The 25,710-nt window shown below is 51.0% G+C and overlaps 1 protein-coding gene across 1 annotated transcript in view; it reads left to right on the plus strand.

Moving 5' to 3' along the window:
• Window positions 1–25,710, plus strand: part of TRHDE (thyrotropin releasing hormone degrading enzyme) — a 121,265-nt gene that overhangs the window by 69,393 nt on the left and 26,162 nt on the right. Inside the window, exons 7-9 of the mRNA XM_009901300.2 lie at window positions 18,913–19,060; window positions 22,290–22,387; window positions 22,845–22,952. Of these exons, the coding sequence (XP_009899602.2) occupies window positions 18,913–19,060; window positions 22,290–22,387; window positions 22,845–22,952 (354 nt within the window). The remainder of the gene's footprint in view (window positions 1–18,912; window positions 19,061–22,289; window positions 22,388–22,844; window positions 22,953–25,710) is intronic.

Consider the following 25,710-nt stretch of genomic DNA (forward strand, 5'->3'; position numbering starts at 1 on the left):
CTAAACTGGAAGAATGTTTCCAGTCAAAATATCACAGAGTCACAGAAACATTCAGGTTGGGAAAGAGCCTCAGGATCACCCAGGCCAGCCCAGAGCCCTGCTCTGCAAGGCTCACCCCTAAACCACAGCCCCAAGCACCACAGCCAAACCCCCTGCAAACACAGCCAGGCTTGGGGACTCCACCACCTCCCTGCCCAGCACATTCCAAGCCCTCACCACTCTTGCCCTGAAAAAAGCTTTCCTCATGTCCAGTCTGAACCTCCCCAGGGGCAGCTTGAGGCCATTCCCTCTTCTTCTGTCACTACTGACCTGGGAGCAGAGCCCAGCACCAACCTCTCCACAACCTCCTTGCAGGGAGCTGTAGAGAGCCAGGAGGTCTCCCCTCAGCCAATATGTGCATAACAAAACTGATGTGTTGAGCTGAAGTGATCTTCATTGTGCTTTCCCTTCTCCAGAGGTTAAAATTTCATTGATTATGGCATGTCAAGAATTGCAATATAGCTGGGCTAATTGGCTCCACGTTGTGCCTGGCTGTGTTACTTCCAGCCCTGTTCAGGGTAAAGTCAGGAGAAGTCAGGATGTTTGAGGGCCCACTGAAAATGTTGGGGCTGGATAATAAGCAGGTGACAAAGGCAGAAGCTCTCCTCCAGCCCAGTTAACAAAGGCAGAAGCTCTCCTCCAGCCCAGTTAACAAAGGCAGAAGCTCTCCTCCAGCCCAGTTAACAAAGGCAGAAGCTCTCCTCCAGCCCAGTTAACAAAGGCAGAAGCTCTCCTCCAGCCCAGTTAGCAAAGGCAGAAGCTCTCCTCCAGCCCAGTTAGCAAAGGCAGAAGCTCTCCTCCAGCCCAGTTAGCAAAGGCAGAAGCTCTCCTCCAGCCCAGTTAGCAAAGGCAGAAGCTCTCCTCCAGCCCAGTTAGCAAAGGCAGAAGCTCTCCTCCAGCCCAGTTAGCAAAGGCAGAAGCTCTCCTCCAGCCCAGTTAACAAAGGCAGAAGCTCTCCTCCAGCCCAGTTAGCAAAGGCAGAAGCTCTCCTCCAGCCCAGTTAGCAAAGGCAGAAGCTCTCCTCCAGCCCAGTTAACAAAGGCAGAAGCTCTCCTCCAGCCCAGTTAGCAAAGGCAGAAGCTCTCCTCCAGCCCAGTTAACAAAGGCAGAAGCTCTCCTCCAGCCCAGTTAACAAAGGCAGAAGCTCTCCTCCAGCCCAGTTAACAAAGGCAGAAGCTCTCCTCCAGCCCAGTTAGCAAAGGCAGAAGCTCTCCTCCAGCCCAGTTAGCAAAGGCAGAAGCTCTCCTCCAGCCCAGTTAACAAAGGCAGCAGTTCTCCTCCAGCCCAGTTAGCAAAGGCAGAAGCTCTCCTCCAGCCCAGTTAACAAAGGCAGAAGCTCTCCTCCAGCCCAGTTAACAAAGGCAGAAGCTCTCCTCCAGCCCAGTTAACAAAGGCAGAAGCTCTCCTCCAGCCCAGTTAGCAAAGGCAGAAGCTCTCCTCCAGCCCAGTTAACAAAGGCAGAAGCTCTCCTCCAGCCCAGTTAACAAAGGCAGAAGCTCTCCTCCAGCCCAGTTAGCAAAGGCAGAAGCTCTCCTCCAGCCCAGTTAACAAAGGCAGAAGCTCTCCTCCAGCCCAGTTAACAAAGGCAGAAGCTCTCCTCCAGCCCAGTTAACAAAGGCAGAAGCTCTCCTCCAGCCCAGTTAGCAAAGGCAGAAGCTCTCCTCCAGCCCAGTTAGCAAAGGCAGAAGCTCTCCTCCAGCCCAGTTAACAAAGGCAGAAGCTCTCCTCCAGCCCAGTTAACAAAGGCAGAAGCTCTCCTCCAGCCCAGTTAGCAAAGGCAGCAGTTCTCATCTAGCCCAATTAATGTACTTCAAAATGTTTCCAAACTTCAACAGCCACGGGCAGGGTGATTGACCTTGTTTGGCTTGGGTCTTCATAAACAATCACAGAGGGTCCACTTAAATGAATGAACTGCAGTTTAACTCCATCCTTCATCATTAGTCCTGATTGTATTTGCTGATGGTTGAAGGCAGAGGCAGCCGGTGGGGGTGTTAATTAGTGCCTTTGAGGAGGGGCTTGAGGCAGTGAACATGAGATTAATAGTCTGTCTCAGGCAGGATTAATAGTGGCATGGATTTGCTATTTTAATAAATGAGATCTCTTCTGAGCTGTTCCAGCAGGTGCCACAGGAGCTCTCCCTCGCTGTCAGGCAGGTTTTGGTGATGGCTCTCCAGCAATTGATTGAGCTGTAGCTCGTTGCAAAAGCTTTCCTTTGACATAAATACTCTCTGGGTGGCCCAGAGCAGCTGTGCCTTTTGTTCTTTTTTAGATCAAGTGGAAAGCTGCAGATATTTTAAGGTAGCTGTCATTCATTCCATATGCTGTGTGTCAGTCCATATGCTCTGTGAGATGCCACAGCCTTGCTGTCTGCTTTATGTGGAGATGCACATTGCAGCTAACATTTGCATATGTTCCTGCAAGGAGGGCCCAAGTGATGCTTGAGAGTAAGCACACTGAAATAATCAGTCCTGCTTGTGTGGTGTGTGTCATGCATGCAGCTGAGCCTGGTGCCTAGCTGAGAGCAGTAAACCAAGTTGTACAGCACGTCCCAGGGCCCAGGCAGCGCTGCAAGAGCATCCTGGAGGACACAACAACCTGGGAAGGCTCAGGGAAGAGGCTGGAGAGCACTCTTCAGTAGGTACAAAAGGGACCCTGTAGATCTGAGTTGAGTGCAGGGGGTAGGGCACAGAGTCACAGAATTGTCAGGGTTGGAAGGGGCCTCAAGGATCATCCAGTTCCAAGCCCCCTGCCATGGGCAGGGACAGCTTCCACTGGATCAGGTTGTCTGGAGTCCCATCCAGCCTCCAGGGATGAGGCTTCCACCACCTCCCTGGGCAGCCTGTGCCAGGCTCTCACCACCCTCCTGGGGAACAACTTCTTCCTAACATCCAATCTCAATCTCCCCATTTCTAGCTTTGCTCCATCCCCACCCCAAGTCCTCTCACTCCCTGACACCCTGAAAGGCCAGAACAACCTGCAAGGGCAGAGGCTGGAGAACACTCTTCAGCAGGTACAAAAGGGACACTGCAGATCCAAGTTTAGTGCAGGGGGTAGGTCTTTGTCTAGCTTACATCTCTGCTGTGTGACTGAGTGATGCTGTTAATCCAGGTGCCCAGGAGACTTGCCCGTGGTACTTCTGCATTAACTCTCTTCTTAGCCAGAACAAACTGTCAGGAAAGCAGGAGTGACTTCAAGGGACTGAAAGCATTCTAGTTATGTAATTATTCTTATCTCCTTCTCTTTTCAGCCCCTGGTCTGGCTCTGTAACAGTCCAAGCTGGCCTCCAAAGTCAGCTTGGTGTGGACGTACAGGTGTTGCAGTGCAGCTTGCCAGAGGCTGCTGGGTGCTGACAAGGGAGGGGAGCAGGCTGAGACATCTGGGGAGATTAGCAGAATCAAGTCTGAATTGCACTTCAAGAAAGCAATTCCCTTGGAGTCTGAGGCTAACAGGAGCAGGAGAATGGCATAAGTGGAGCTTGCTGAAGGCTTCTGACTAGCTTTGAGCGCTGGAAATGGAGCTGAGAGTGTGGATCTGGCTTCAGGAGTCCATGTGCTGGTGGGGCAGGAGGCAGCCTTTGTCTGCCTCACAACCTGTGCCATTCTGGGGGGACCTCTCCTCTCCTACCTTGCATGCACATTTCCTGGGCCTTCCTCTCACCTACAAACACCTTTTACTTCCCCTCAGCTGCCTGGTCAGCCCTTCTCCCCACCTTTCTCACCTGTCCTCTTGCAATAAGCAGCTCCTGTTCCTCCTTACTCTTGTCCCAGAGCCCTTTCTGAGGGCCTGGCAAGATCAGTACAGAGAGCAAAAGGCCCTGCTGCTACCTTGCTTGAGGTGAGAGCCACAAGCCACCCTGAGAGGCTGGAGGTGCTGCTCTCCTTGCCTCCTCCTTTCCAGCATCAAGATGTGGCTAAAAGGCAAGAGCCAAGTTTTGTAGCTAGAAAGGACCATGCTTGATGCCTCCTCAGCATGATCAAAACCTCTTAGGCTGCTGAGTGATTTGCCTGTTGAGTTGACCTGAGCATGCCATTGCTGCTCAGAGATCATCCTCATTCCTGGGGGTTATCCAGTTGCTGTGGGCCAGGTCTGCTGTCCAGAGGCAGCCTGGGCTTTGTCAGTCTGTGCTTTATGCACTTGGCAGAACACCCTGCCAGGGGGAGAGTTGGATTTCAAAGTGCAGATTGCACTGTCAAGGTGTGGGGGGTTTTGTTGTTGGGGGGGGGGGGGTTTAGGGGTTCTTTTTTGCACTTCATTTGGTGATTTTACAAAGTTGGGGTTTTTTAAGCTGTGGACTGAGGTCCTTTTGCTGGCCAGAGTTTAAGAGAGGTCTTAGGAATCAAGGCTGTGTTACTTAGCTCCTTCCTGTTTATCCAGAAGTGTGCCTTCCTCTGCCTGGAAATGAAGCAAGACATGAGAGGAAGGACCAAGGTGGAAGCAAGGCTCTGCCCTGGTGCCGTGAGGCACCAGAGAAAGCTGAGCTGCTGCTTCTGCTCCAGACTTCCTGGGTGATGTAAGTGAAATCACTTGCAAAGGGTTTTCTCTCTCTGTCGAGGGGAGACAAGGGAGCAGGTGAGAGTTTCTGAGCATTTCAGAGCCTCCTGTGCTGGATCTGTTGACAGGGACTTGTTTTACAGGAATCAGCTCAAACTCTGTAGCTCCTCTGGCAAACCAAGCACAGCTCCTGTGTGTTTCCAAGAGCAGGCTTCTGTGCCTTCCATGTGAAGTTTCAGGCTTTTAAACACATTTCACTTGAGTGACTTCAATGCAAATTATAAGCATTAGCAGAGGGAGAAAGAGAGAGATGGAAAGTGTTCTGCAGGAAACTAAATCAGCTCCACTTTGGGTTTGCTCAAAGATGCTCTCAGAGACGCTAGTGCCTGCTAACAACTTCAGGAATGGAAGAGCTGTTTCATTCTACCCTGCCCAACAGCATCAGCAAGAAGAAACCCACCAACACAGAGGACACAGTCTCAGGCTGCGCCAGGGGAGGTTCAGGCTGGATGTTAGGAAAAAGTTCTACACAGAGAGAGTGATTGCACATTGGAATGGGCTGCCTGGGGAGGTGGTGGAGTCACCATCCCTGGAGGTGTTCAGGAGAAGGCTTGATGGGGTGCTTGGTGCCGTGGGTTAGTTGTTTGGGTGGTGTTTGATTGGTTGATGGGTTGGACGCGGTGATCTTGAAGGTCTCTTCCAACCTGGTTTATTCTATGTATTCTACTCTAACACTCTGAGTAACTGTGTCATCTGCAATGGACATCTGTTAGCTCCTGAGATGCAGTCAGACTTCTTGCAGTGTCTCAGTGGCAGAATTCCCAGAACTCTGGGTTTCATTGTGACAAAAAGCATGATCCTAGAACACAGAATCATACAGCATTAGAGGTTGGAAGGGACCTCCAGAGATCACCCAGTCCAAGCCCCTGCCAGAGCAGCAGCACCCAGGGCAGTCCACACAGGAAGGCATCCAGCTGGGGTTGGAAAGGCTCCACAGAAGGAGACTCCACAACCTCTCTGGGCAGCCTGCTCCAGGGCTCCAACACCCTCACACCAAAGAAGTTTCTCCTCATGCTGAGCTGAAACCTTCTCTGCTCAAGTTTGTCTCCATTGCTCCTTGGCTTATTGCTGTGCACCACCCACAAGAGCTTGGCCCCCTCCCCTTGACCCCCAGCCCTCAGCTATTGAGAGGCATTGATCAGATCCCTCTCAGCCTTCTCTTCTCCAGACTCAGCAGCCCCAGGGCTCTCAGTCTCTCTTCACAGGGGAGATGCTCAAGTCCCCTAAGCATCCTCCTGGCTCTGCCTTGGCCTCTCTCCAGCAGGTCTCTGTCTCTCTTGAGCTGGGGAGCCCACTTCCAGGAGGGTTGGAACTGGATGATCCTTGAGGTCCCTTCCAGCCCTAACAGCTCTGTGATGCTGTGATTCTATGTGGTAGCTTTAAACCTGTGCAAGATAATTTCAGCCAGATGATGCTCTGATAATTGCACTGAATTTGAACTATCCTTTGTAAGATGCTTCAATTGCTCTTGTGTGGAGTTGAATGTCACTTGAAGAGTCCTCAAATATTTTGTGTGTAAGAAAACATAATAATAGTAAGCAGGCTTCACTGCAAACTGTCAGCCTCAATGAATCCTTTGCTACAGGAGGGGTTGAATGCTGATTAAGTTTAGTGCTCAAAATGAGCATTTAAGCCAAATGTTGCTGGAGTATTTATCCAACAGCAGGTGTGCATCCCTGTCATGTTCAGGTGGAAGTCCAAGGCCATTACAGTGCCTCCAAGAAGTCACTCCTGATTCCTTGGAAGAGCAGAGTCCTTACGTGGTCCAGTCAGTCTGACCCTGGGAGTGGAGCATGAGGTAGATACAGGATCCCAGGAAGTCAGGGGCTGGAAGGGACCTCCAAAGATCTTCCACTCCAACCTCCCTGCCAGAGCAGTGATGTCAGTAGGAGAAGAATTGGGGCAATGAGGAGAATATATCATCCACAGGGTTCACAGGATCAGGGGATGACAGGGTGGTAAGGGTTTGAAAGGGATCTCTGGAATGCTTCCAGTCCAACCCCCTGCCAGAGCAGGAGCATAGAATCCAGCACAGGTCACACAGAACACATCCAGACAGGGATGGGAAGGCTCCAGAGGAGACTCTACAACCTCTCTGGGCAGCCTGCTCCAGGACTCTGGGACCCTCACAGTCAAGTTCTTCCTCATGTTGAGGTGGAACCTCCTGTGCTGCAGTTTCCGTCCATTGACCCTTGTCCTATCCCAGGGCACAGTGAGCAGAGGCTGTCCCTGTCCCTTCCTTCCTGACCCCCAGCCCTCAGCTATTGATAGGCATTGATCAGATCCCTCTCAGCCTTCTCCTTTCCAGACTAAGCAGCCCCAGGGCTCTCAGCCTGTCCTCCCCAGGCAGTGCTGCAGTCCCTTCAGCATCCCTGTAGCCTTCCTTGGACTCTCTCCAGCAGATCCCTGTCCCTCCTGAGCTGGGGAGCCCAGAGCTGGAGGCAATATTCCAGGTGAGGTCTCAGCAGGGCAGAGCAAAGGGGGAGGAGAACCTCCCTGGCTCTGCTGGACACACTCCTCTGCATGCACCCCAGGACCCCTTGGCCTTCTTGGCCCCCAGGGCAATGTATACTTTGATACTAAAGATCTCAGAGCCTATTTGGAAGGTTGCCCTTTATTTTCCTATGAGAAAATGTTCTTTTTTCCAGCCTGCATTGTTGAACAGCAGTGGCAGGCATCAGCCTGGAGGTGGAACCTGTGATCAGAAGAGGTTGTTTTCATCTCATGTGGGTTGCCTTGCTCAAAGATTTTTTTACCTGACAGGGTCCAGCATACCTGTCTGTACAGAGCTACCAAAAAGCTACCTTTAGAGCACTGTGGGAAAGGCTACCCTGAGTCCATGTGTAGACCTTGGTAGGTCCAATGAATGGTAGGCCCAAGATATTAACAGAAAAAAACACAACTAAAGTGAAAATGTGAATGGCAATGGGCAGCAGGTTTCTCTGAAATATTCTAACCTACACTTTGGAGGTAAATGAGTGAACCAGTGAGTAAGAGTCCTAACATGTTCATAGAGTCACAGAACTGTCAGGGCTGGAAGGGACCTCAAGGCTCAGCCAGTCCCAACCCCCTGCCATGGCCAGGGACACCTCACACTGCAGCAGGTTGCTCACAGCCACCTCCAGCCTGGCTGCAAACATCTCCAGACAGGAGGCTTCCACCACCTCCCTGGACAGCCTGTGCCAGGCTCTCACCACCCTCATGGGGAACAACTTCTTCCTCACATCCAACCTGAATCTCCCCACTTCCAGTTTTGTTCCATCCCCCCAGTCCTGTCCCTCCCTGACAGCCTGAAAGCTTTAGTGCTTTCGAATTTGTAGCATGGAGAGTTAGTACTTCCAAATTTTCTTTGTTGTTTGTCACCCTCATGGTGAAGAACTTCCTCACGTCCAGTCTCATTTCTCTTTCTGCTCCATTCCCCCATTCCTCTCCCTGTGTGTGGTGATGAGTGTAGTGCAGCCATTGACATCTTGCACACGCACAGAAAGAGAGGAGAAGTTACCCTGGGCTGCAGTGCTCCGAAGAGCTACGCTTCTCTCCTCCCGCCCCCTTCACCATGTGCCAGCTGAAAAGCTAATTGTGTTTTCCATATTTCCTAAGGAGCAGACGAGGCAGGCTGAGCTTCAAGCCAGCAGCAAGTAAATCACCTCATTGCCATTGTCTCCACAGCACAGGGCAGCGTGCTGCCAGCTTGGCTTTGCTCATTCTGATTGAAAGCCGTGGCTTGAGGTGGCTGTGGGGGGCGGTGGGCCGGGGGGATTCACGGCGCACCCGCACGTGGGGCTCTGATCGCTCGGCAGCAGCCCTGCCCTGCTGGTGACAGGGTCTGTGTGACTGGTGCTGGATTTATGAGAGAAGTCATTCAGAACACAGCCATCATTCTCCCTTGGCAATTACACTGCCATTTGGTGCTCAGTCCCTAAGGGGAGAGCGAACGCTCTGGGATCTGGCCATAAGTTCAGCAGCTCGATGTAAAGAACAAATCAAGGTCAGAGCGCAGCTCGGCACACACGGCTGTTTCATAACATGATCTGGAGCTGCTGCCTGGGTCTGACTCATTAAAAGCTCATTTAATGCAAAGATTATTTTGGATCACTCTGAGAATTTGAGTGTGAATTCTGCAAGGGATATTTCCTTACCAGTTTGAGACCTGTCTGCTGCTGCTCGTCGATCGCCTCTTCGCTCTGCAGCAGCCACCACCACAGGACCTTTCTTCAGCACAAGCAGAATAGTACCTGGCTAAGGGGGGATGCTTGTAGTGTTATGCAGTGTCATAAGCTACTACATCAATCTCTGTCTCTATCTCTATATCTATGTCTATATCTATAGAATAGAATAGAATAGAATAAACCAGGTTGGAAGAGACCTTTGAGATCATCATGTCCAACCTATCATCCAACCTATCATCCTATCTCTATATCTATCTCTATATCTCTATCTATCTATATCTGTATCTCTATCTAGCTATCTATAAAAAACCCAAACATTTCAAAGGTCTTTTTCCACCTTCACCCTTGCAAAAATGGAGTATTTTGCATCCTGGCTGGGCTCAGCAATGCTGTGTCCAGCAGCAGCAGGGAGGGGATTGTCCCCTGGCACTCAGCTCTGGGCAGGCCACACCTCCAGTGCTGTGCCCAGTTTGGGGCACCTCAGGACAAGAGAGATGTGGAGGTGCTGGAGCCAGGGCAGAGGAGGGCAAGGAAGCTGGGAAGGGCCTGGAGAAGAAATCTGATGGAGAGCAGCTGAAGGAGCTGGGGATGGTTAGTGGGAAAGAGAGGAGGCTGAGGGGAGACCTCCTGGCTCTCTACAGCTCCCTGCAAGGAGGTTGTGGAGAGGTTGGTGCTGGGCTCTGCTCCCAGGTCAGTAGTGACAGAAGAAGAGGGAATGGCCTCAAGCTGCCCCTGGGGAGGTTCAGACTGGACATGAGGAAAGCTTTTATTCAGGGCAAGAGTGGTGAGGGCTTGGAATGTTCTGGGTTGGACTTGGTGATCCCTTTGGGTCCTTTCCAAGCTGAATGCTTCTGTGGTTCTCTGATACTGCCTTTTCACCACAGCCCATCAGCAGCTTCTTTAGGCATGAGAAGCCTGTTGGAGCAGAGTGGTTGTCTAGAGTTGTCTAATAACTAAAATTATCATCTTTGCTGCTCTGTGTTTCTGTTCCTCTGGTCTCCAGTTCAGCAGGCAGCTGTGAAATCAGGAGCAGAGAGGACAACACAAAGCTCATGTGGTGCTGTGCTTCTAACATGTGCTGAGTTTGCCATGCATGGCAGTGGCTGCAGTGGCTGACATCTGATCACCTGGTGCCTAAGGACAGTTATATACAAAGTGATAAAACAATGAAGCATCTCACATGTGGGGCTTGGGGTTAAGTTCTGCTTTTGTAGTCTTGTGTTTGAAATGACTCAGTGTGGAGAAGGCTGGCTTAGAGATGCCTTGTGAAGGCTTCTTTCAAGTCTGGGCTCCTGTCTGTGTGAGCAGTGATGCCAATCAACCCCCTCTGATCTGGAGTGCACAAAGAGAGACTCCTGCTTTTTGTAGTTTGTCCTGAAGCTGCATAAACAGCAGTTCATTCCAGGACATGAAATGGCTCTGTTGGTGCTCTTTAGTGAATGTTTACAGGGCAGAAGACCAGAGTGGCAGTATTCTGATTACCATACCTCGCAGGGGTACTGAAATTCTATTGCTCCTAGGATATCTATCACTGGAGGCCTATAGAAGCAAGCCCAGGCAGATTTCTGCCAGCAATGGCAGTGCTGTGAATCTGCTTCGGGTAGGGGAGAGACTGGATGAGTTGTGCAGGAGGCTGCCAGCCTTTGCGTTCCAGACTCCAGTACAGGTGAAGTTTTTAAGCAGCACTTGAGAAGTGCTTTACCTCAATCTCTGTGTGCTTATGGAACCATAGAATTGTCAGGCTTGGAAGGGACCTCAAGGCTCAGCCAGTTCCAAGTCCCCTGCCATGGGCAGGGACACCTCACACTACAGCAGGTTGCTCACAGCCACCTCCAGCCTGGCATTGGTGAGGGGTTTGGAACACAGCTCTATGAGGAGAGGCTGAGGGAGCTGGGGTTGCTTAGCCTGGAGAAGAGGAGATTCAGGGGAGACCTTCTTGCTCTCTCCAACTACCTGAAGGGAGGTTGTAGACAGGTGGGGGTTGGTCTCTTCTCCCAGGCACCCAGCACCAGAACAAGAGGACACAGTCTCAGGCTGCACCAGGGGAGGTTCAGGTTGGATGTTAGGAAGAAGTTCTATACAGAGAGAGTGATTGCCCATTGGAATGGGCTGCCTGGGGAGGTGGTGGAGTCTCCATCACTGGAGGTGTTCAGGAGGAGACTTGATGGGGTGCTTGGTGCCATGGGTTAGTTGTTTGGGTGGTGTTGGATTGGTTGATGGGTTGGACGCGGTGATCTTGAAGGTCTCTTCCAACCTGGTTTATTATTATTATTATTAAAACCCTCCCATCAGCACTGTCTGATTTGCCTCTTCTCTGTTAAGATGCTTGCCAAGAGCATCCCAGGTTCCTCTTCAGATTCCTTGTGGCTGTAGATAGATGCTCGCTCAGGTGGCTGCTGGAGAGCTACCTGAAGAAACAGTGTGACTGCCTCAGGCCAGACAGCAGATTGGGCATTTCTGTGCTGTTTCTGTTTGTTGCCTGGTTTCTGTGTGCACACAATCAATTATTCCCTGAGCAAAAGACAGTACTTAGTTCTCCTGTGAGAGGGCTAAGCTGGAAAGGAATCTTGTCTTCCAGGGCTGGCTCTCCAGCGTTTGGGCTTTGGCAGGCATTATCTGCTAGCAATTTGCTGGACTTTGGGGCTGGCAGCATAATTGATGGCTGAAAAGACACAAGGAAAATAGGTACTTCTGCTCCTGACCTTCCTGTGACATTGCTGGGGGAGAGGGTGATCAATCAGGCTGCTCGTGGAGAGGATGTACTTAACTTATGTTCCACTCTGCAGTGCCTCTGAATAAATATTTCCAGACAATTCTATGACACAGAAGTTGTTTCCCACTCTCCCCTTTGATGGGAGCATTGCAGCTGCTGCTTGGCTTACTGTTACAATCATGACAATTGTGAGACCTTTCTCTCACTTTCCAGAGACCATCAGAGCAGTTTCCCTCTGCATTCTGCCTGCTCCCCTCACCCTCCTGACTGTCCTGCTCCAGAAATGGCCCAAGTGATCTCAATGAGCAGCTGGCAGCCAGCTGGAGGTGTGAGTTTGCCACAAGTCCTGTGGCACTCAGGGGTTTTTGACCGTTCCTTGCTGCTTGGGTGGATGTAAACATCTTGGTTTGCTGACCAGATCCTGTGTAACCATTTTTGAGCCTCCTGCTCCCAGATTAGTGAAGGAGAATCCTAGAGACCTGCCAGCACACCTTGGCTGGTGTTTGCCACTGGCAAGTGAGCCAATGCACCTTGCTGGGTGCAGTATCCCCTGGGAAAGAGAAGCCTCAGAATCACAGAAACACTCAGGCTGGAGAAGACCCAAAGGGATCACCAAGGCCAACCCAGAGCCCTGCTCTGCAAGGCTCAGCCCTAAACCACAGCCCCAAGCACCACAGCCAACCCCCCTGCAAACACAGCCAGGCTTGGGGACTCCACCACCTCCCTGCCCAGCACATTCCAAGCCCTCACCACTCTTGCCTGAAAAAAAGCTTTCCTCATGTCCAGTCTGAACCTCCCCAGGGGCAGCTTGAGGCCATTCCCTCTTCTTCTGTCACTACTGACCTGGGAGCAGAACCCAGCAGCAGCCTCTCCACAACCTCCTTGCAGGGAGCTGTAGAGAGCCAGGAGGTTTCCCCTCAGCCTCCTCTCTTTCCCACTAACCATCCCCAGCTCCTTCAGTTGCTCCTCATCAGGTTTCTTCTCCAGGCCCTTCCCAGCTTCCTTGCCCTCCTCTGCCCTGGCTCCAGCACCTCCACATCTCTCTTGTCCTGAGGTGCCCCAAACTGGACCCAGCACTGGAGGTGTGGCCTGCCCAGAGCTGAGTGCCAGGGGACAATCCCCTCCCTGCTGCTGCTGGACACAGCATTGCTGACCCCAGCCAGGAGGCCTTTGGCTTTCCTGGCCCCCTGGGCACACTGCTGGCTCCTGTTCAGCTGCTTGTCCACCAGCACCCCCAGGTCCCTTTCTGCCTGCAGCTTTCCAGCCACATTGCCCCCGGCCTAGGAAGAATTTCCCCAAGTGCTGAAATCACACCAAGTGCTGGACAAGGCTTTAGTGTAGCCTGAAAGGACATTAGTGCAGTGAAACAGGAAGCTCAGGAGACCAGCTTCTGTGCTCTGTGCAGGTGCCAGAGCATAGCTCACCGCTCACTCACTCTGCTCTGGTTCGTTTCTGACCTGATTGGCTCAGGAAAATTCTCCCAGGTCTGTGATCTGGATTTTAGGACTTTTTATCCATTTTATGGCTCACTGTTTATCTATTTCATGATTTAGGGAGAGAGCTTTTCCTTATATCTTGTCTTCCTAACTATGAATGCCAAAAACTATCAGCCTCAGTATGTGGCATTGCCCTTCCCAACCTCTTTCCTTCTTGTTTTGTTGGGGGTTTTTTGTGAATGAAAATGTTCCTCAAGCTTTCTAAGCTGCAGTGTGCATTTAGGATAGGATAGGATAGGATAGGATAGGATAGGATAGGATAGGATAGGATAGGATAGGATAAGATAGGACAGAATAGAATAGACCAGGTTGGAAGAGACCTTCAAGATCATAGAGTCCAACCTATCATCCCACACCACCCAACCAACTAAACCATGCAATCAAGCACCCTGTCAAGTCTCCTCCTGAACACCTCCAGTGATGGTGACTCCATTTGCTGTGTTATATCATACCTGCTATATACCAGAATTCTAAACAAGATGGTAAGGTCTCTTCCAACCTGGTTTATTCTATGTATTCTAAATGGTCTCAGCACTGCCTCTTGAAAGTACCTGTTTAATGGCCAGCAGTCTGGGAGTGCAGTGAATTTATAAGAGGCTCACAGTAAATTCAGCTTAGGGGCTGAGGGGGGAAGCATATCCTGGTTTTCTGTAGGCATCCCTGCAATGAAGTAGTGTAGAATATAAAGCTCATTCTGCCAAGGCAGAGCTCCTGAGGCACTTCTGCATTCACAGAATAACAGAACATCAGCTCACCCAGTCCAAGCCCCTGCCAGAGCAGCAGCACCCAGGGCAGTCCACACAGGAAGGCATCCAGCTGGGGTTGGAAAGGCTCCACAGAAGGAGACTCCACAACCTCTCTGGGCAGCCTGCTCCAGGGCTCCAACACCCTCACACCAAAGAAGTTTCTCCTCATGCTGAGCTGAAACCTTCTCTGGTCAAGTTTGTCTCCATTGCTCCTTGGCTTATTGCTGTGCACCACCCACAAGAGCTTGGCCCCCTCCACTTGACCCCCAGCCCTCAGCTCTTGAGAGACATTGATCAGATCCCTCTCAGCCTTCTCTTCTCCAGACTCAACAGCCCCAGGGCTCTCAGTCTCTCTTCCCAGGGGAGATGCTCAAGTCCCCTAAGCATCCTCCTGGCTCTTTCTCCCAGGAATTGCTTCTATCTTAACTGCCACTCTAAGAGATTTTAGTTATGTCTCTGCTCAAGTTCCCCAGAGGTCCAGCCTGCAGCTGTGCTGGAAGCACATCAGCCCAATGTGTGCTGACAGAGATTCTAGCAGTGATCCTAGCAGCCATAAGCAGTGGCTCTCAAAAGCATCATCTGAGGTGATGAATTTGTTGTCATTTATGTAATGATGCCACCCACCAGGCCTCCCCTCAACCCCACTCCTCCTTTTGGGACTGATTCTGTTGATGTGGGGGCTGGAGCTGGATGATACTGCCTGTAAGTTCTTCAAGAACCATACTCAAAGAGAGAAGGAAGGTCAAGGGTAAACAGGAAAAAACCCCTCAGCTGTTGCCAGAGTGTGGTTTTGTGAGCAGGAATATACCCTGAGGGAAACACCAGGAAAGTGGAGAAGGAGCATGCCCTGAGGGAAGCGATAGGGAAATGGAGAAGGAACGTATCCTGAGGGAAAGTGGAGAAGATCTATAGCCTCAGGGAAGCAGCAGGGAAAGTGGAGAAGGAATACACCCTGAGGGAAAGAGTAGGTAAAGTGAGGGAATGGAGGAGAGGCGGGCAGGAGTGAATGGGCTGATCAGTCTGGAAGTGAGAAGCGGAGAGTGGTGAGAGCCACAGTTTCTGTGGTTACCAGCATCAGTATCATCAGCCAAGAGCCATGATGCTGAAACTGATTAGGAAGGCTCAGAGCTAAGGGGTGTGAGGTAGATTTCCCTGAGCTCCTTTCTCATGTGTCTTTGTGGGGAAGTTAGGCTTACAAGGAGCTAATCTGTTGGTTCTGCAGTGCTGATTTGCCTTTTGCGCTCAGCAGAGAGATTGGACTTCCCAAGCACGATCCTGGGCGCCTGTTAGTGCAGCTGGAGTAAACATCAGTCTGTTTATTCCTGAAGCAGCATGCTTCCCAGAGCTGCTGCTCTTGATCCTCACTCCATGCTTCCTCATGTCAATCAAGTTGTCAGTAACAACAATCACAAATCCCATTAGGAACTAATTACACGTATGCAATTCAAGTTCGTTCCACCTCTTTCCCAGCGTTATCTCTGAGATGCTTAGCTGCAGTCACTGCAGCTTGCTGCTGAATCTGTTAATGATGGTTGCACTTCTTGGCAAAGTGTTAAGACCTGGAACTCATCTTAATGATATTCTACTGCTTCAGAAATAAGACTGACACAGAAAGTGGTGTGTGGCCAGCAGGAGCAGGGAGGTCATTCTGCTCTGTGCTCAGCACTGGTCAGGCCACACCTTGAGTCCTGTGTCCAGTTCTGGGCTCCTCAATTCAAGAAGGACACTGAGAGACTTGAAGGTGTCCAGAGAAGGGCAACAAGGCTGGGGAGGGGTCTGGAGCACAGCCCTGGGAGGAGAGGCTGAGGGAGCTGGGGTTGCTTAGCCTGCAGAAGAGGAGGCTCAGGGGAGACCTTCTTGCTCCTGCAACTCCCTGAAGGGAGGTTGTAGCCAGGTGGGGGTTGGTCTCTTCTCCCAGGCAACCAGCACCAGAACAAGAGGACACAGTCTCAAGCTGTGCCAGGGGAGGTTTAGGCTGGAGAAAGTTCTTCCCAGCAAGAGAGATTGGCCATTGGAATGTGCTGCCCAGGGAGGTGGTGGAGTCCCCATCCCGGGAGGTGTTCAGAAAAGGCTTGGATGTGGCACTGGAGCCATGGTTTAGTTGTCAGGAGGTGTTAGGAATTAGGTCATAGGTTGGACTTGATGATCTCTGAGGTCTTTTCCAACCTGGTTGATTCTGTGATTCTGTGAACTTCCTCTCTCTTCAGATGCATTGAACACCATCTACTACCACTGCACTGCTCTCATTTTTCTGTCTGCTCAGGTCCTGAGCAAAACAGGGAGGTCCCCAAGGGATTTTTTGTCCTTTTGTTTTTTCATGCTTGAGTATATGCTGTGACTGCAGCTGAGAATCACTGAATCACTGAATGTTAGGGGCTGGAAGGGGCCTCGAGAGATCATCTAGTCCAACCCCCCTGACAAAGGAGGATCACCTGTACCAGAGCAGAGCCTTGCTGACAAAGTGTGGACAAGGATGACATGAAGCATCCTGGAAAGCTGATCATCATGAGCACATGAGACAGATGCTTTTGAAAGCTGTTACACCAACTCATTTCTTTCCTGAGAACATGAAGAGAACACAATCACAGAAACATTCAGCTTGGAAAAGATCCAAAGGGATCACCAAGTCCAGCCCAGAGCCCTGCTCTGCAAGGCTCACTCCTAAACCACAGCTCCAAGCACCACAGCCAAACCCCCTGCAAACACAGCCAGGCTTGGGGACTCCATCACCTCCCTGGGCAGCACATTTCAAGCCCTGACCACTCTTGCCCTCAAAAAAGCTTTCCTCATGTCCAGTCTGAAGCTCCCCAGGGGCAGCTTGAGGCCATTCCCTCTAATGAGCTGGGAGCAGAGCCCAGGCTGTAACTCTTCCACCAGAGTGTCCTGCCTGTGTGTGGTGCACCCTGCAAGGACCCCAGGGCTTCGGGCTGTGCCAGAGCTGCTTTCCCACCTTGCAGCAAAGTCCTTTCCTATGCATGTTACAAGTGACAAAACTGCTTATGCCAGTCTGTGTTTTGGTTCATTTCCATAGGGAGTGTGTGATTCTCTTTGTTTGCTGTGTGCATGCATCTCTCCCCCAGACAGTGATGGAAATTAAGGGAAATATTTGCAACCAGCAAGGAGGAAAAATAGTGTGTGAAGACGTGTCGTAATGTAGCCTGTGCTAAATGGAAGCTGGTGGAATCTAACCTGCTGACTTCAAGTGTTTAATGAAAACAGAATAATTATCTGCTCTCTAGGCAGGTAGAGAACTCCTCTGGGTTTTAAACATGCATCGGGAGAAGAATAGAGCCGTGTGTTTCTGGAAGGTTCACACCCACAGGGCTAGGCTTTGTTTCTGCAGCCTGGATGGTTAGGAGCAAGTGCTGTTCTGGAGAAAAAAGAGAGACAATGAGAGCCAGCTCTGAAGCTTGATGTTCCCTGCACTCAGCCTGAAAAGGCAGCTTTCAGATGCTTGCATCTGTATTGCACTTGGCCTGGAGAGCCGTCCCTTCTAACAGCCTTCCTGAGCTCCCCCTGAAAGCCCTTCCCCTGCAGGGAGAGCTCCTTTGTGAGTGTGAAAGAATGGAACAAAATTGGAGCTGGTTGTTTATAAACACCTGAAACCCCCCAGAGCTGATGGGGGAAGTGTTAGAACATCCTTAACCAAAGTGATGTCGCTGGCTGCCACTTCAGGCTAATCAAATGTGCTGTTCTGAAGTGGCTTAAGGTGGATAGAAAGCAAAGCAGCTTTAGAGGAGAGGGGGGAAAGAGTGGGGAGGATAATTGAAACTAAAAATACTTCATCCCTTGTTGTTCCCAAGTGCCCAGGGCCAGGAGAAACCTTCTCTGAAGGGAAGTGCCTTGGGTTGTTGATTTTACAGAACCATGGAATGATTTGGGGTGGAAGGAACCTCAAATACCAACCCTCCTGCCATGGGCAGGGACACCTCCTACTAGATCTACCCTGACTTTGAACACTCTCAGGGTTGGAGCCTCCAGACCTTCTCTGGGCAGCCTGTTCCAGTGCCTCAGGCCTCACCACCCCTGTGGGGAAGAATTTCTTCCTAACATCTAATCTAAACCTGGCTTCCACCAGCTTGAAGCCACTACCTCTCTTCCTATCACTACATGCCTTTGGAAAAAGTCCCTCTCCAGCTATCCTGTAGGCCACCTTCAAATACTGGAAGGCTGCTATGAATCTGCCCAGAGGTTTCTCTTCTCCAGGCTGGACAACCCTAAGTCTTTCAGCCTGTCTTCATAGGAGGGGTGCTCCAGCCCTCTGACCGTCTTCATTGCCTGCCTCTGCCCCTGCTCTGACAGTCCCAGGGCCTCATTGTTTTGGGGACTCCAGAGCTAGGCAAAATACTCCTGGTGGGGCCTCATGAGAGCAGAGAAGAGGGGGAGAATCACCTCCCTCATCCTGCTGGTCACACCTCTGATGTATCCCAGGATGTGGTTGGCTTCCTGGGCTGCAGGTGCACATTGCCAGCTCACATGGAGCTTCTCATCAGCCAGCACCCCCTTCTCCTCTGGACTGCTCTCTATCCACTCTCTGCCCCACCTGTACTTGTGCTTGGGGTTGCCTTGGACCAGGTATAGGATCTGGTACTTGACTTTGTTGACGTTCATGAGCTTGGCATTGGCCCACCTCTGACTCAGGTGCCTCAAGGTGCCCCTGGGTAGCATCCCTCCCCTCCAGCATGCTGCCAGCAGCGATGCTGAGCAGCACTGGTCCCAGCACAGACCCCTGGGGAGCACCACTTGTCACTGGTCTCCATGGAGCCAGTAACCATCACTCCTTGAGTGCAGTCATCAAGCCAGTGAAGATTGCTGTCTTAGCAGGTAAAACAAGATAGCTTATCTTATGCAGACAGCTCTCTGTCCCACAGATCAGCAAAACAGCTTCCCATTGGCTTGGTGTTTTGCTTAAAGTTCGTCACTTGGTTGCTCATCTCTTTTATAGCCACTTCATAAAGTAAGGATGGCTTGCCTAGTGTCCTTCCACATGTGTTCATGCCTGCCTTCCCCCAGCAAGTGTGCCTGCATTTGTGTTAGGAGAGACTCTCAGCTGCTGGGTTTGGTCAGGCAGACTGTACAGTGTGAGCTTGGCTTGGGGCTTCTGCTGCTTACTCTCCTTTGGAAACACAGAAGTCACTTCTGCCTCATCCCCTGTCTCCTGCAAAACTAATTTAATGCTAACTTCTTTTATTTTGCAGAGCTGGTTATTTACCTCAGAGTATTCCTTTGGAGATTATCAGATACCTCTCAGAGGAGAAGGATTTTCTGCCCTGGCACGCTGCCAGCCGAGCGCTTTACCCACTAGATAAATTGCTGGACCGCACAGAAAGCTACAACATCTTCAATGTGAGAGAGAAAGTCTTCCTCTCCTTCTTCCTGTCCTGCTCACCCCCCACCAAACACCTCCCACAGCCCTCCTTGCTTGCTTCTTCCCTCCTTCCCTTCCTCCTTCATTGCCTCCCTCTCTCCCTCCTTCATTTCCTCCCTCTCTTCCTCATGTCTTCCTTCCCTCCCCCCTTCATTTCCTCCTTCATTTATTCCCTCCTTCATTTCCTCCCTCCCTGCCTCCCTCCCTTGTGTTCTCCCTCATTTCCTCCCTCCCTTTCTTCCTCTCCCTCTCTTTCCTTTGCTTGCCAACGACTGAGCTGTTCCCCAGTCAGGTAGTGTAAGTGACCTGGGGACATTAACTCCCTTCCTAATTATTCTCTATTTAAACATAGCAGTTGTCAAGCTTTGGCTAATTTGCATTTGAAGGGTGATAGCTGTTGTTTGAGGCATATGTGATTAGCAAAAGGGAAGGCAATTATCCCTCCTTTAAAATATTATTACTACAAATGAGGAATTTCACTTCAGAAGAGCCAGATGAATGCACTTCCAGACCTTGCCTTTTGAGGAGCCTCATGGCAGTGCTTAGCTGGATGCCCAAGCTCAGCGAGGACCCCAGCTGCAGGCAGAGCTGAGCAGGAGGCCTGCAACCCAAGGCAAGATCTGTTGTCATTACTTCATGCACAGCAGCGTGGCAGGATTCAGTGCAGTTACATTAATTAACAAGGATTAGATCATCATTGAATCAAAAGCCCATTCATAATTGGGTCCGAAGGGACAGCAGGAGCAGCTCGCAGGAGATAATGAAGATAGGCATGAGGAGCAGCTGAGGATTCTACCTGAAATTAAAACCCCACCATCAGAGCTGTGCTGAACCTTGGTCCCTGAAGCACACAAGATCTGATCGCAGGCAGGGGCAATGGTGAACTCTTGGGGTGCTTTTGATTCACTCTGAATGTTGTGCAGTCTGCATGGTCTCAGTGGCCAGCTGGCTGTACAGCCTGCAGGTGGAGGAACTCAGCAAAGCCTGAGAGGCTCACAGGTGCCTTTGGCTTCCTGAACACGTTTGCTCTTGTGTGTGTCCACAGACACACGTGCTGAGAGCATGGCTGTAGCTGGGCATACATCACAGAGCCTCACAGTACATTAGAGGTGGGAAGGGACCTCCAGAGATCATCCAGTCCAGCCCCCTGCCAGAGCAGCAGCACCCAGGGCAGTCCACACAGGAATGCATCCAGCTGGGGTTGGAAAGGCTCCAGAGCAGGAGACTCCACAACCTCTCTGGGCAGCCTGCTCCAGGGCTCCAACACCCTCACACCAAAGAAGTTTCTCCTCATGCTGAGCTGAAACCTTCTCTGCTCAAGTTTGTCTCCATTGCTCCTTGGCTTATTGCTGTGCACCACCCACAAGAGCTTGGCCCCCTCCCCTTGACCCCCAGCCCTCAGCTCTTGAGAGACATTGATCAGATCCCTCTCAGCCTTCTCCTCTCCAGACTCAACAGCCCCAGGGCTCTCAGTCTCTTCACAGAGGAGATGCTCAAGTTCCCTCAGCATCCTCCTGGCTCTCCCTTGGCCTCTCCCCAGCAGGTCTCTGTCTCTCTTGAACTGGGGAGCCCAGAAGTGGTCTGAGCAGGGCAGAGCAGAGGGGGAGAATCACATACATAGGTAGACACAAACACAGAACTACCAGCTGACATGAGCTCAGAGCTGTGTCCCAGCCTCAATAGTTCTGTGATCCTGTGTGATTAATTTGCAGGTTTAGTCTGCTACTAACTGGCCAGAAAGATGACAAATCTGACATAGCTCTTTCACTTTTAAACACAACTTTGATAAGTAAACCCAGTAAAATACATGGCTGGGTTGTGTTTTATCACTGCTGGTGAAAGCTTTGAAAGCAGAGGTGACAGCAGAGGAAATAATAAACTCTTCTCAGTCCCAGAGTCAGAATCTGATAGAGAAAGTTGCCCCATGAACCTCATTTTGTGTTGCCATCTTGCATCCATGCCTATGCATCCCCAGTACCAAGGCAGATGCTCTCCTGTGCAGTCCTTTATATCTCAGTTCTCTTTCAAGTGAGTGAATTCCACTGGCAAAGGATGAGGCTGACCACAACAGCAGTGGTTTGCTGAACAGCTGGTCAGAACGTGGGAATGTGTCTCCTGCCAAGAAAAGCACAAGCAAATGTGCCTTGGACTTGCTCTGTTCTTTAGGGCACACCAAGAGGCTGAACTTCAAGCATAGGTCAGTCAATGCACAAAGCTTATTTGCAGCCAGGTTATTCTGAATTCAGCTCGATATAGTTAAGGAATTGTTTTAATTTGGGGGTTGTTTTTTTGCCATCACTATGGATAATAAAACAATATTCTGTACAAAGTGACACACAAGAGGAGGAGCAGAGGGCTGGAGCTGCTCTGCCATGAGGACAGACTGAGGGAGCTGGGGTTGTGCAGGCTCAAGAAGAGAAGGCTCCCAGGAGACCTAATTGTGGCCTTCCAGTATCTGCCATGGGCTACAGGAAAGCTGGGGAGGGACTTGTGAGGGTGTCAGGGAGTGACAGGCCTGGGGGGGATGGAGCAAAACTAGAAATGGGGAGATTCAGATTGAATGTGAGGAAGAAGTTGTTCCCCATGAGGGTGGTGAGAGCCTGGCACAGGTTGCCCAAGGAGGTGGTGGAAGCCTCCTGCCTGGAGGTGTTTGCAGCCAGGCTGGATGTGGCTGTGAGCAACCTGCTGTAGTGTGAGGTGTCCCTGCCCATGGCAGGGGGTTGGGACTGGCTGAGCCTTGAGCTCCCTTCCAGCCCTGACAGTTCTGTGGTTCTATGATTAGCCTTCCTGTCCATGCTGAGGTCAGAGACATCACACTGAGCCCTGCCAATTCTGTGATTCTATGAAGATGTGGTCAAGACTTGCCATAGAGTAGGAACAAAACTGTTGTCACTTGTGCAACTTCTGACCTGTGTATTGTGAAAAGAGCGTGTGAGGAACCTTTAGGATCCATGGGTGTATAGGCTGAGTTGTCTTACACTAGGCATCTAACCACATAGCTGGGCTGCAGAGCACTTCTCACTACAGCAGTGGAAGCAATCTGCTGCTGCTGTAGAGTTGCTTTACAAAATGCAAATCCCAGCCTTTGGGGAGGCAGGCATCATCTGAGGGCCAGCAGGGAGGCATAGGCTCAGCAGTCAGCAGTAGTTCCATTTAAAACAGAATAATCAATGTTAACATGAAATATCTCTTTCCCTTTCCTCTCAGGAGTATATTTTAAGACAAGTTGCATCGATGTATCTCAAGCTTGGATGGCCAACCAATAACTCAAACAAATCACTGGTGCAAGCTTCCTACCAGCATGAGTACTGCTCCATCTCTTTTCTCTTTGTCTGTTCAGGGGGTGTTGGTATAGTGAGACCCTCTCTTCAAGTGTGCTGCCATCTTCAGCAAGTCCTTCTTGCCTAGATTTTGGGTTAGGGGGAGAGCAGCAGGATGCTGAGAGGTTAATTCCTCAGCCTCAGAGTTGGGAAAGCATGGTTCCCTAAGCCTTAGTCTAGCATGTGCATGCACTGGGCACTTAAGCACTTGCATGGCCACAGGGGTCAGGCAGAGTCCATCAGTGTAACTGGGGGCTGGGTCTGGTCCACAACCTCTCTTTATTCGTTGCAGCAGCTGTGGGCATTAAAGTCACTGAGCTCTGTGCAGCTGGATCCTCTCTGCCATGCCTCCCAAGCCCCAGCTGCTGTCAGGGTGGCACTAAGCAGCACTTTGTCACCACCCCAATTAATGCAGCTCTCTTGCCTCCCTCGCTGCGGACAGGGAGCTGCGCCGGGAGGTCATCATGCTGGCCTGCAGCTTTGGGAACAAGCACTGTCACCAGCAGGCTGCAACCTTGATCTCAGACTGGATTTCCAGCAACAGGAACCGGTGAGTGAGGCTGAAGTGTGTCTGTCTCCCCTTCCTCCTGCTCAGGAGCCATACAGCTGGCATGCTCTGCTTCTCCTGCCCATCCCTGTCTGCAGTGCCCCAGCCTGCAGGAGGCACGGGGTGTCTGTTAGCTACAAACATCTGCAGGGCTTCGACGTGAGCTGCTTGACTGCATGTGGGAGTGGGTGGAGGGCACTCCCATGTAGGTTCTGCCCACTGCTGATAAATTGCTCTCACATCATTTTATGCTAGAAGGTGGCAAGATGTGTTTTAAGAAGGGCTTGAAAGGAGTAAAGATGAGTGAACACCACTGTGGCAGGCAAGCATGGAGCCTATGTTGGGGCTTGTGAGCAGAATGTGTTCAGTGGCTAAAGAAGTGAGAGAAGTTAGGAAGAGAAGAACTGAGAGGGGAGAAAGGAGACTGAACAATTGTATGTGAGAGAAATGTTAGGAAGTATTATGGGTGAAGACTTGGAAGTTAAGAGGGACAGGGATCTGCTGGAGAGAGTCCAAGGGAGGGCTGCAAGGATGCTGAAGGGACTGCAGCACTGCCTGGGGAGGAGAGGCTGAGAGCCCTGGGGCTGTTCAGTCTGGAGAGGAGAAGACTGAGAGAGGATTTGATCAATTTGATCAATAGCTGAGGGCTGGGGGTCAAGGGGAGGGGACAGGCTCTGCTCAGTTACACTTTGTGATAGGACAAGGGGCAGTGAATATAAACTCCAGGAACAGGAGGTTCCAGCTCAACATGAGGAGGAACTTGTGCACTGTGAGGGTCCCAGAGCCCTGGAGCAGGCTGCCCAGAGAGGTTGTGGAGTCTCCTTCTCTGCAGCCTTTCCAGCCCTGTCTGGATGTGTTCCTGTGTGCCCTGTGCTGGATTCTGTGGTCCTGCTCTGGCAGGGGGGTTGGACTGGAAGTTCTCCAGAGGTCCCTTCCTACCTTTAACATCCTGGGATCCTGTGAATATGATTCAGGAATCCATGGCAAAGCTCCTGTAGGGTTTCACAGAGGGGATATGATAGCTGAGCTGTTGAGTGTTAGCAGGTCATGGTTTGGCAGGAGGTGTGTGAGCTGGGCTGACCAGACAGGTTTATTCAGCTGAGGGAAGGGAACACAGGCTCTGGATGGCTCTGGTATGGAATTTGTCTTTCAAAGGCAGGCACCTAAGGAATGTTAAATTCCTGAAGAGATGCAGGTATTGAAGTGTGTGGTGATCTGTGGCCAAGGAGATAAGTACAGAGCGTGGGTTAAGACCACAGCTTCTTGAGAGGGAAGGTTGGGTTTCCTAACTAACTGTGGAGTGTGGTGTGGAAGGCTTTGCCTCAGTGCACCAGCTGAGAGGTTGATTTAAGGGGAAAGGTTTTGCTTTCAAGTAACACAGGAAAAGAGAAGAGGGAAAATAAATGCTGTGTTTTAAGTGCCAGCCTTGTACCAGCTCTGCAGGAGGACCTCTGTGGACATACTGCATGGAGCATTTTTCAGAGACATCTTGGGCCAGCCAGGTGTTTGCTTACCACCAGAATCTGTCTGTCTGTGTCATCTCTACAGGCATCCCCAGCTACACAAGCACCCAAGTGTCTTTTAAAGCCAGCTGTGAGAGGAGCATGAATGGACACTGCATTTCTATATGACTTAAAAACCTCTCCAAAAACCAAACAGTGCCTTGGAACTGTGACTTTGTGCCTTTAAATCAGATGTGTGTGAGGGGGAGGGTTTCCTTGTGCAAGATGATACTTACTCTGAAATACCTACCCTGGGGTTTTTATAGGGATTCTTAGCAGCAGCAGCAACAGTCAGGATGAAGCTGTTCAGAGAGGAGATTAGAGAGGAAGCATCATTGGAAATAATCTGCAGAAGTCATTTGCTTAGATATTCATTTGCAGAATTAGTTAATCAAACCTAGTGCCATCCATTGAGGCGCACAGCAGTGGTACCAAAGTGTCAGCCTGCCAAGCTTTCTCTTACCCTCTGTCACCAGCCCTCCCAACAGCAGGGAAGAAGCTGAAAAATGACAAAAGCTGGATGTTTGGGGACCAATAGCAAGAGGAGAAAAGAACACACTTCAGGAGCCATCTGAAGGCTCATCTTGGCCTTCCTCTTGGGCCATTCCTGGGGGCACAGGGTTGCAGTTGCCAGCCTAGGACAAGTGTGATGGCAAAAGCATCCCAGCAGGTCAGAGGAAGAGAGCAGCTACGAGGTGAGAGCAGTGCCTTGCTCCAAAAGAGCTGCACCCTGCTGAAAAAGAGCTGCAACAAATTGTGGCACTGCAGAGTGCAGCCTGAGAGTCAGCTGGGAAGGGCTGCAAAAGACAAACATGGTTTGATTTGGTTCAGAAGAGGAAGCTGCAGTCAGGTGGGGGCCAGGCTCTGCTCCCAGGCAGCTTGTGACAGGACGAGAGGGCATGGCCTGAAGCTGTGCCAGGGGAGGGTTAGGTTGGATGTTAGGCAGCATTTCCTCACAGAAAGGCTGATCAGGCACTGGGAGGTGGTGGAGTTGCTGTCCCTGGAGGTCTTTAAGGCCAGATTGGATGTGGCACTCGGTGCCATGGTTTAGCTGACGTGGTGGTGATAGGCCATAGGCTGGGCTTGGGGATCTCAGAGGTCTGTTCCAGCCTCAATACCTCTGTGATTCTGTGTGATTTTAAGATGATAGGATTTGCTCAGTCCCTCACCCCAGAAGGTACCAGCTGCTATTCTCAGAGCAGTCTCAGGTGCTGAAGGCAGCTACCCCGTGAGCAGACTCATTTGCTGTCTCCTTTCAC

The sequence above is a fragment of the Dryobates pubescens genome, chromosome Z (genome assembly GCF_014839835.1).
Source record: "Dryobates pubescens isolate bDryPub1 chromosome Z, bDryPub1.pri, whole genome shotgun sequence".
NCBI classification, from domain to species: domain Eukaryota; kingdom Metazoa; phylum Chordata; class Aves; order Piciformes; family Picidae; genus Dryobates; species Dryobates pubescens.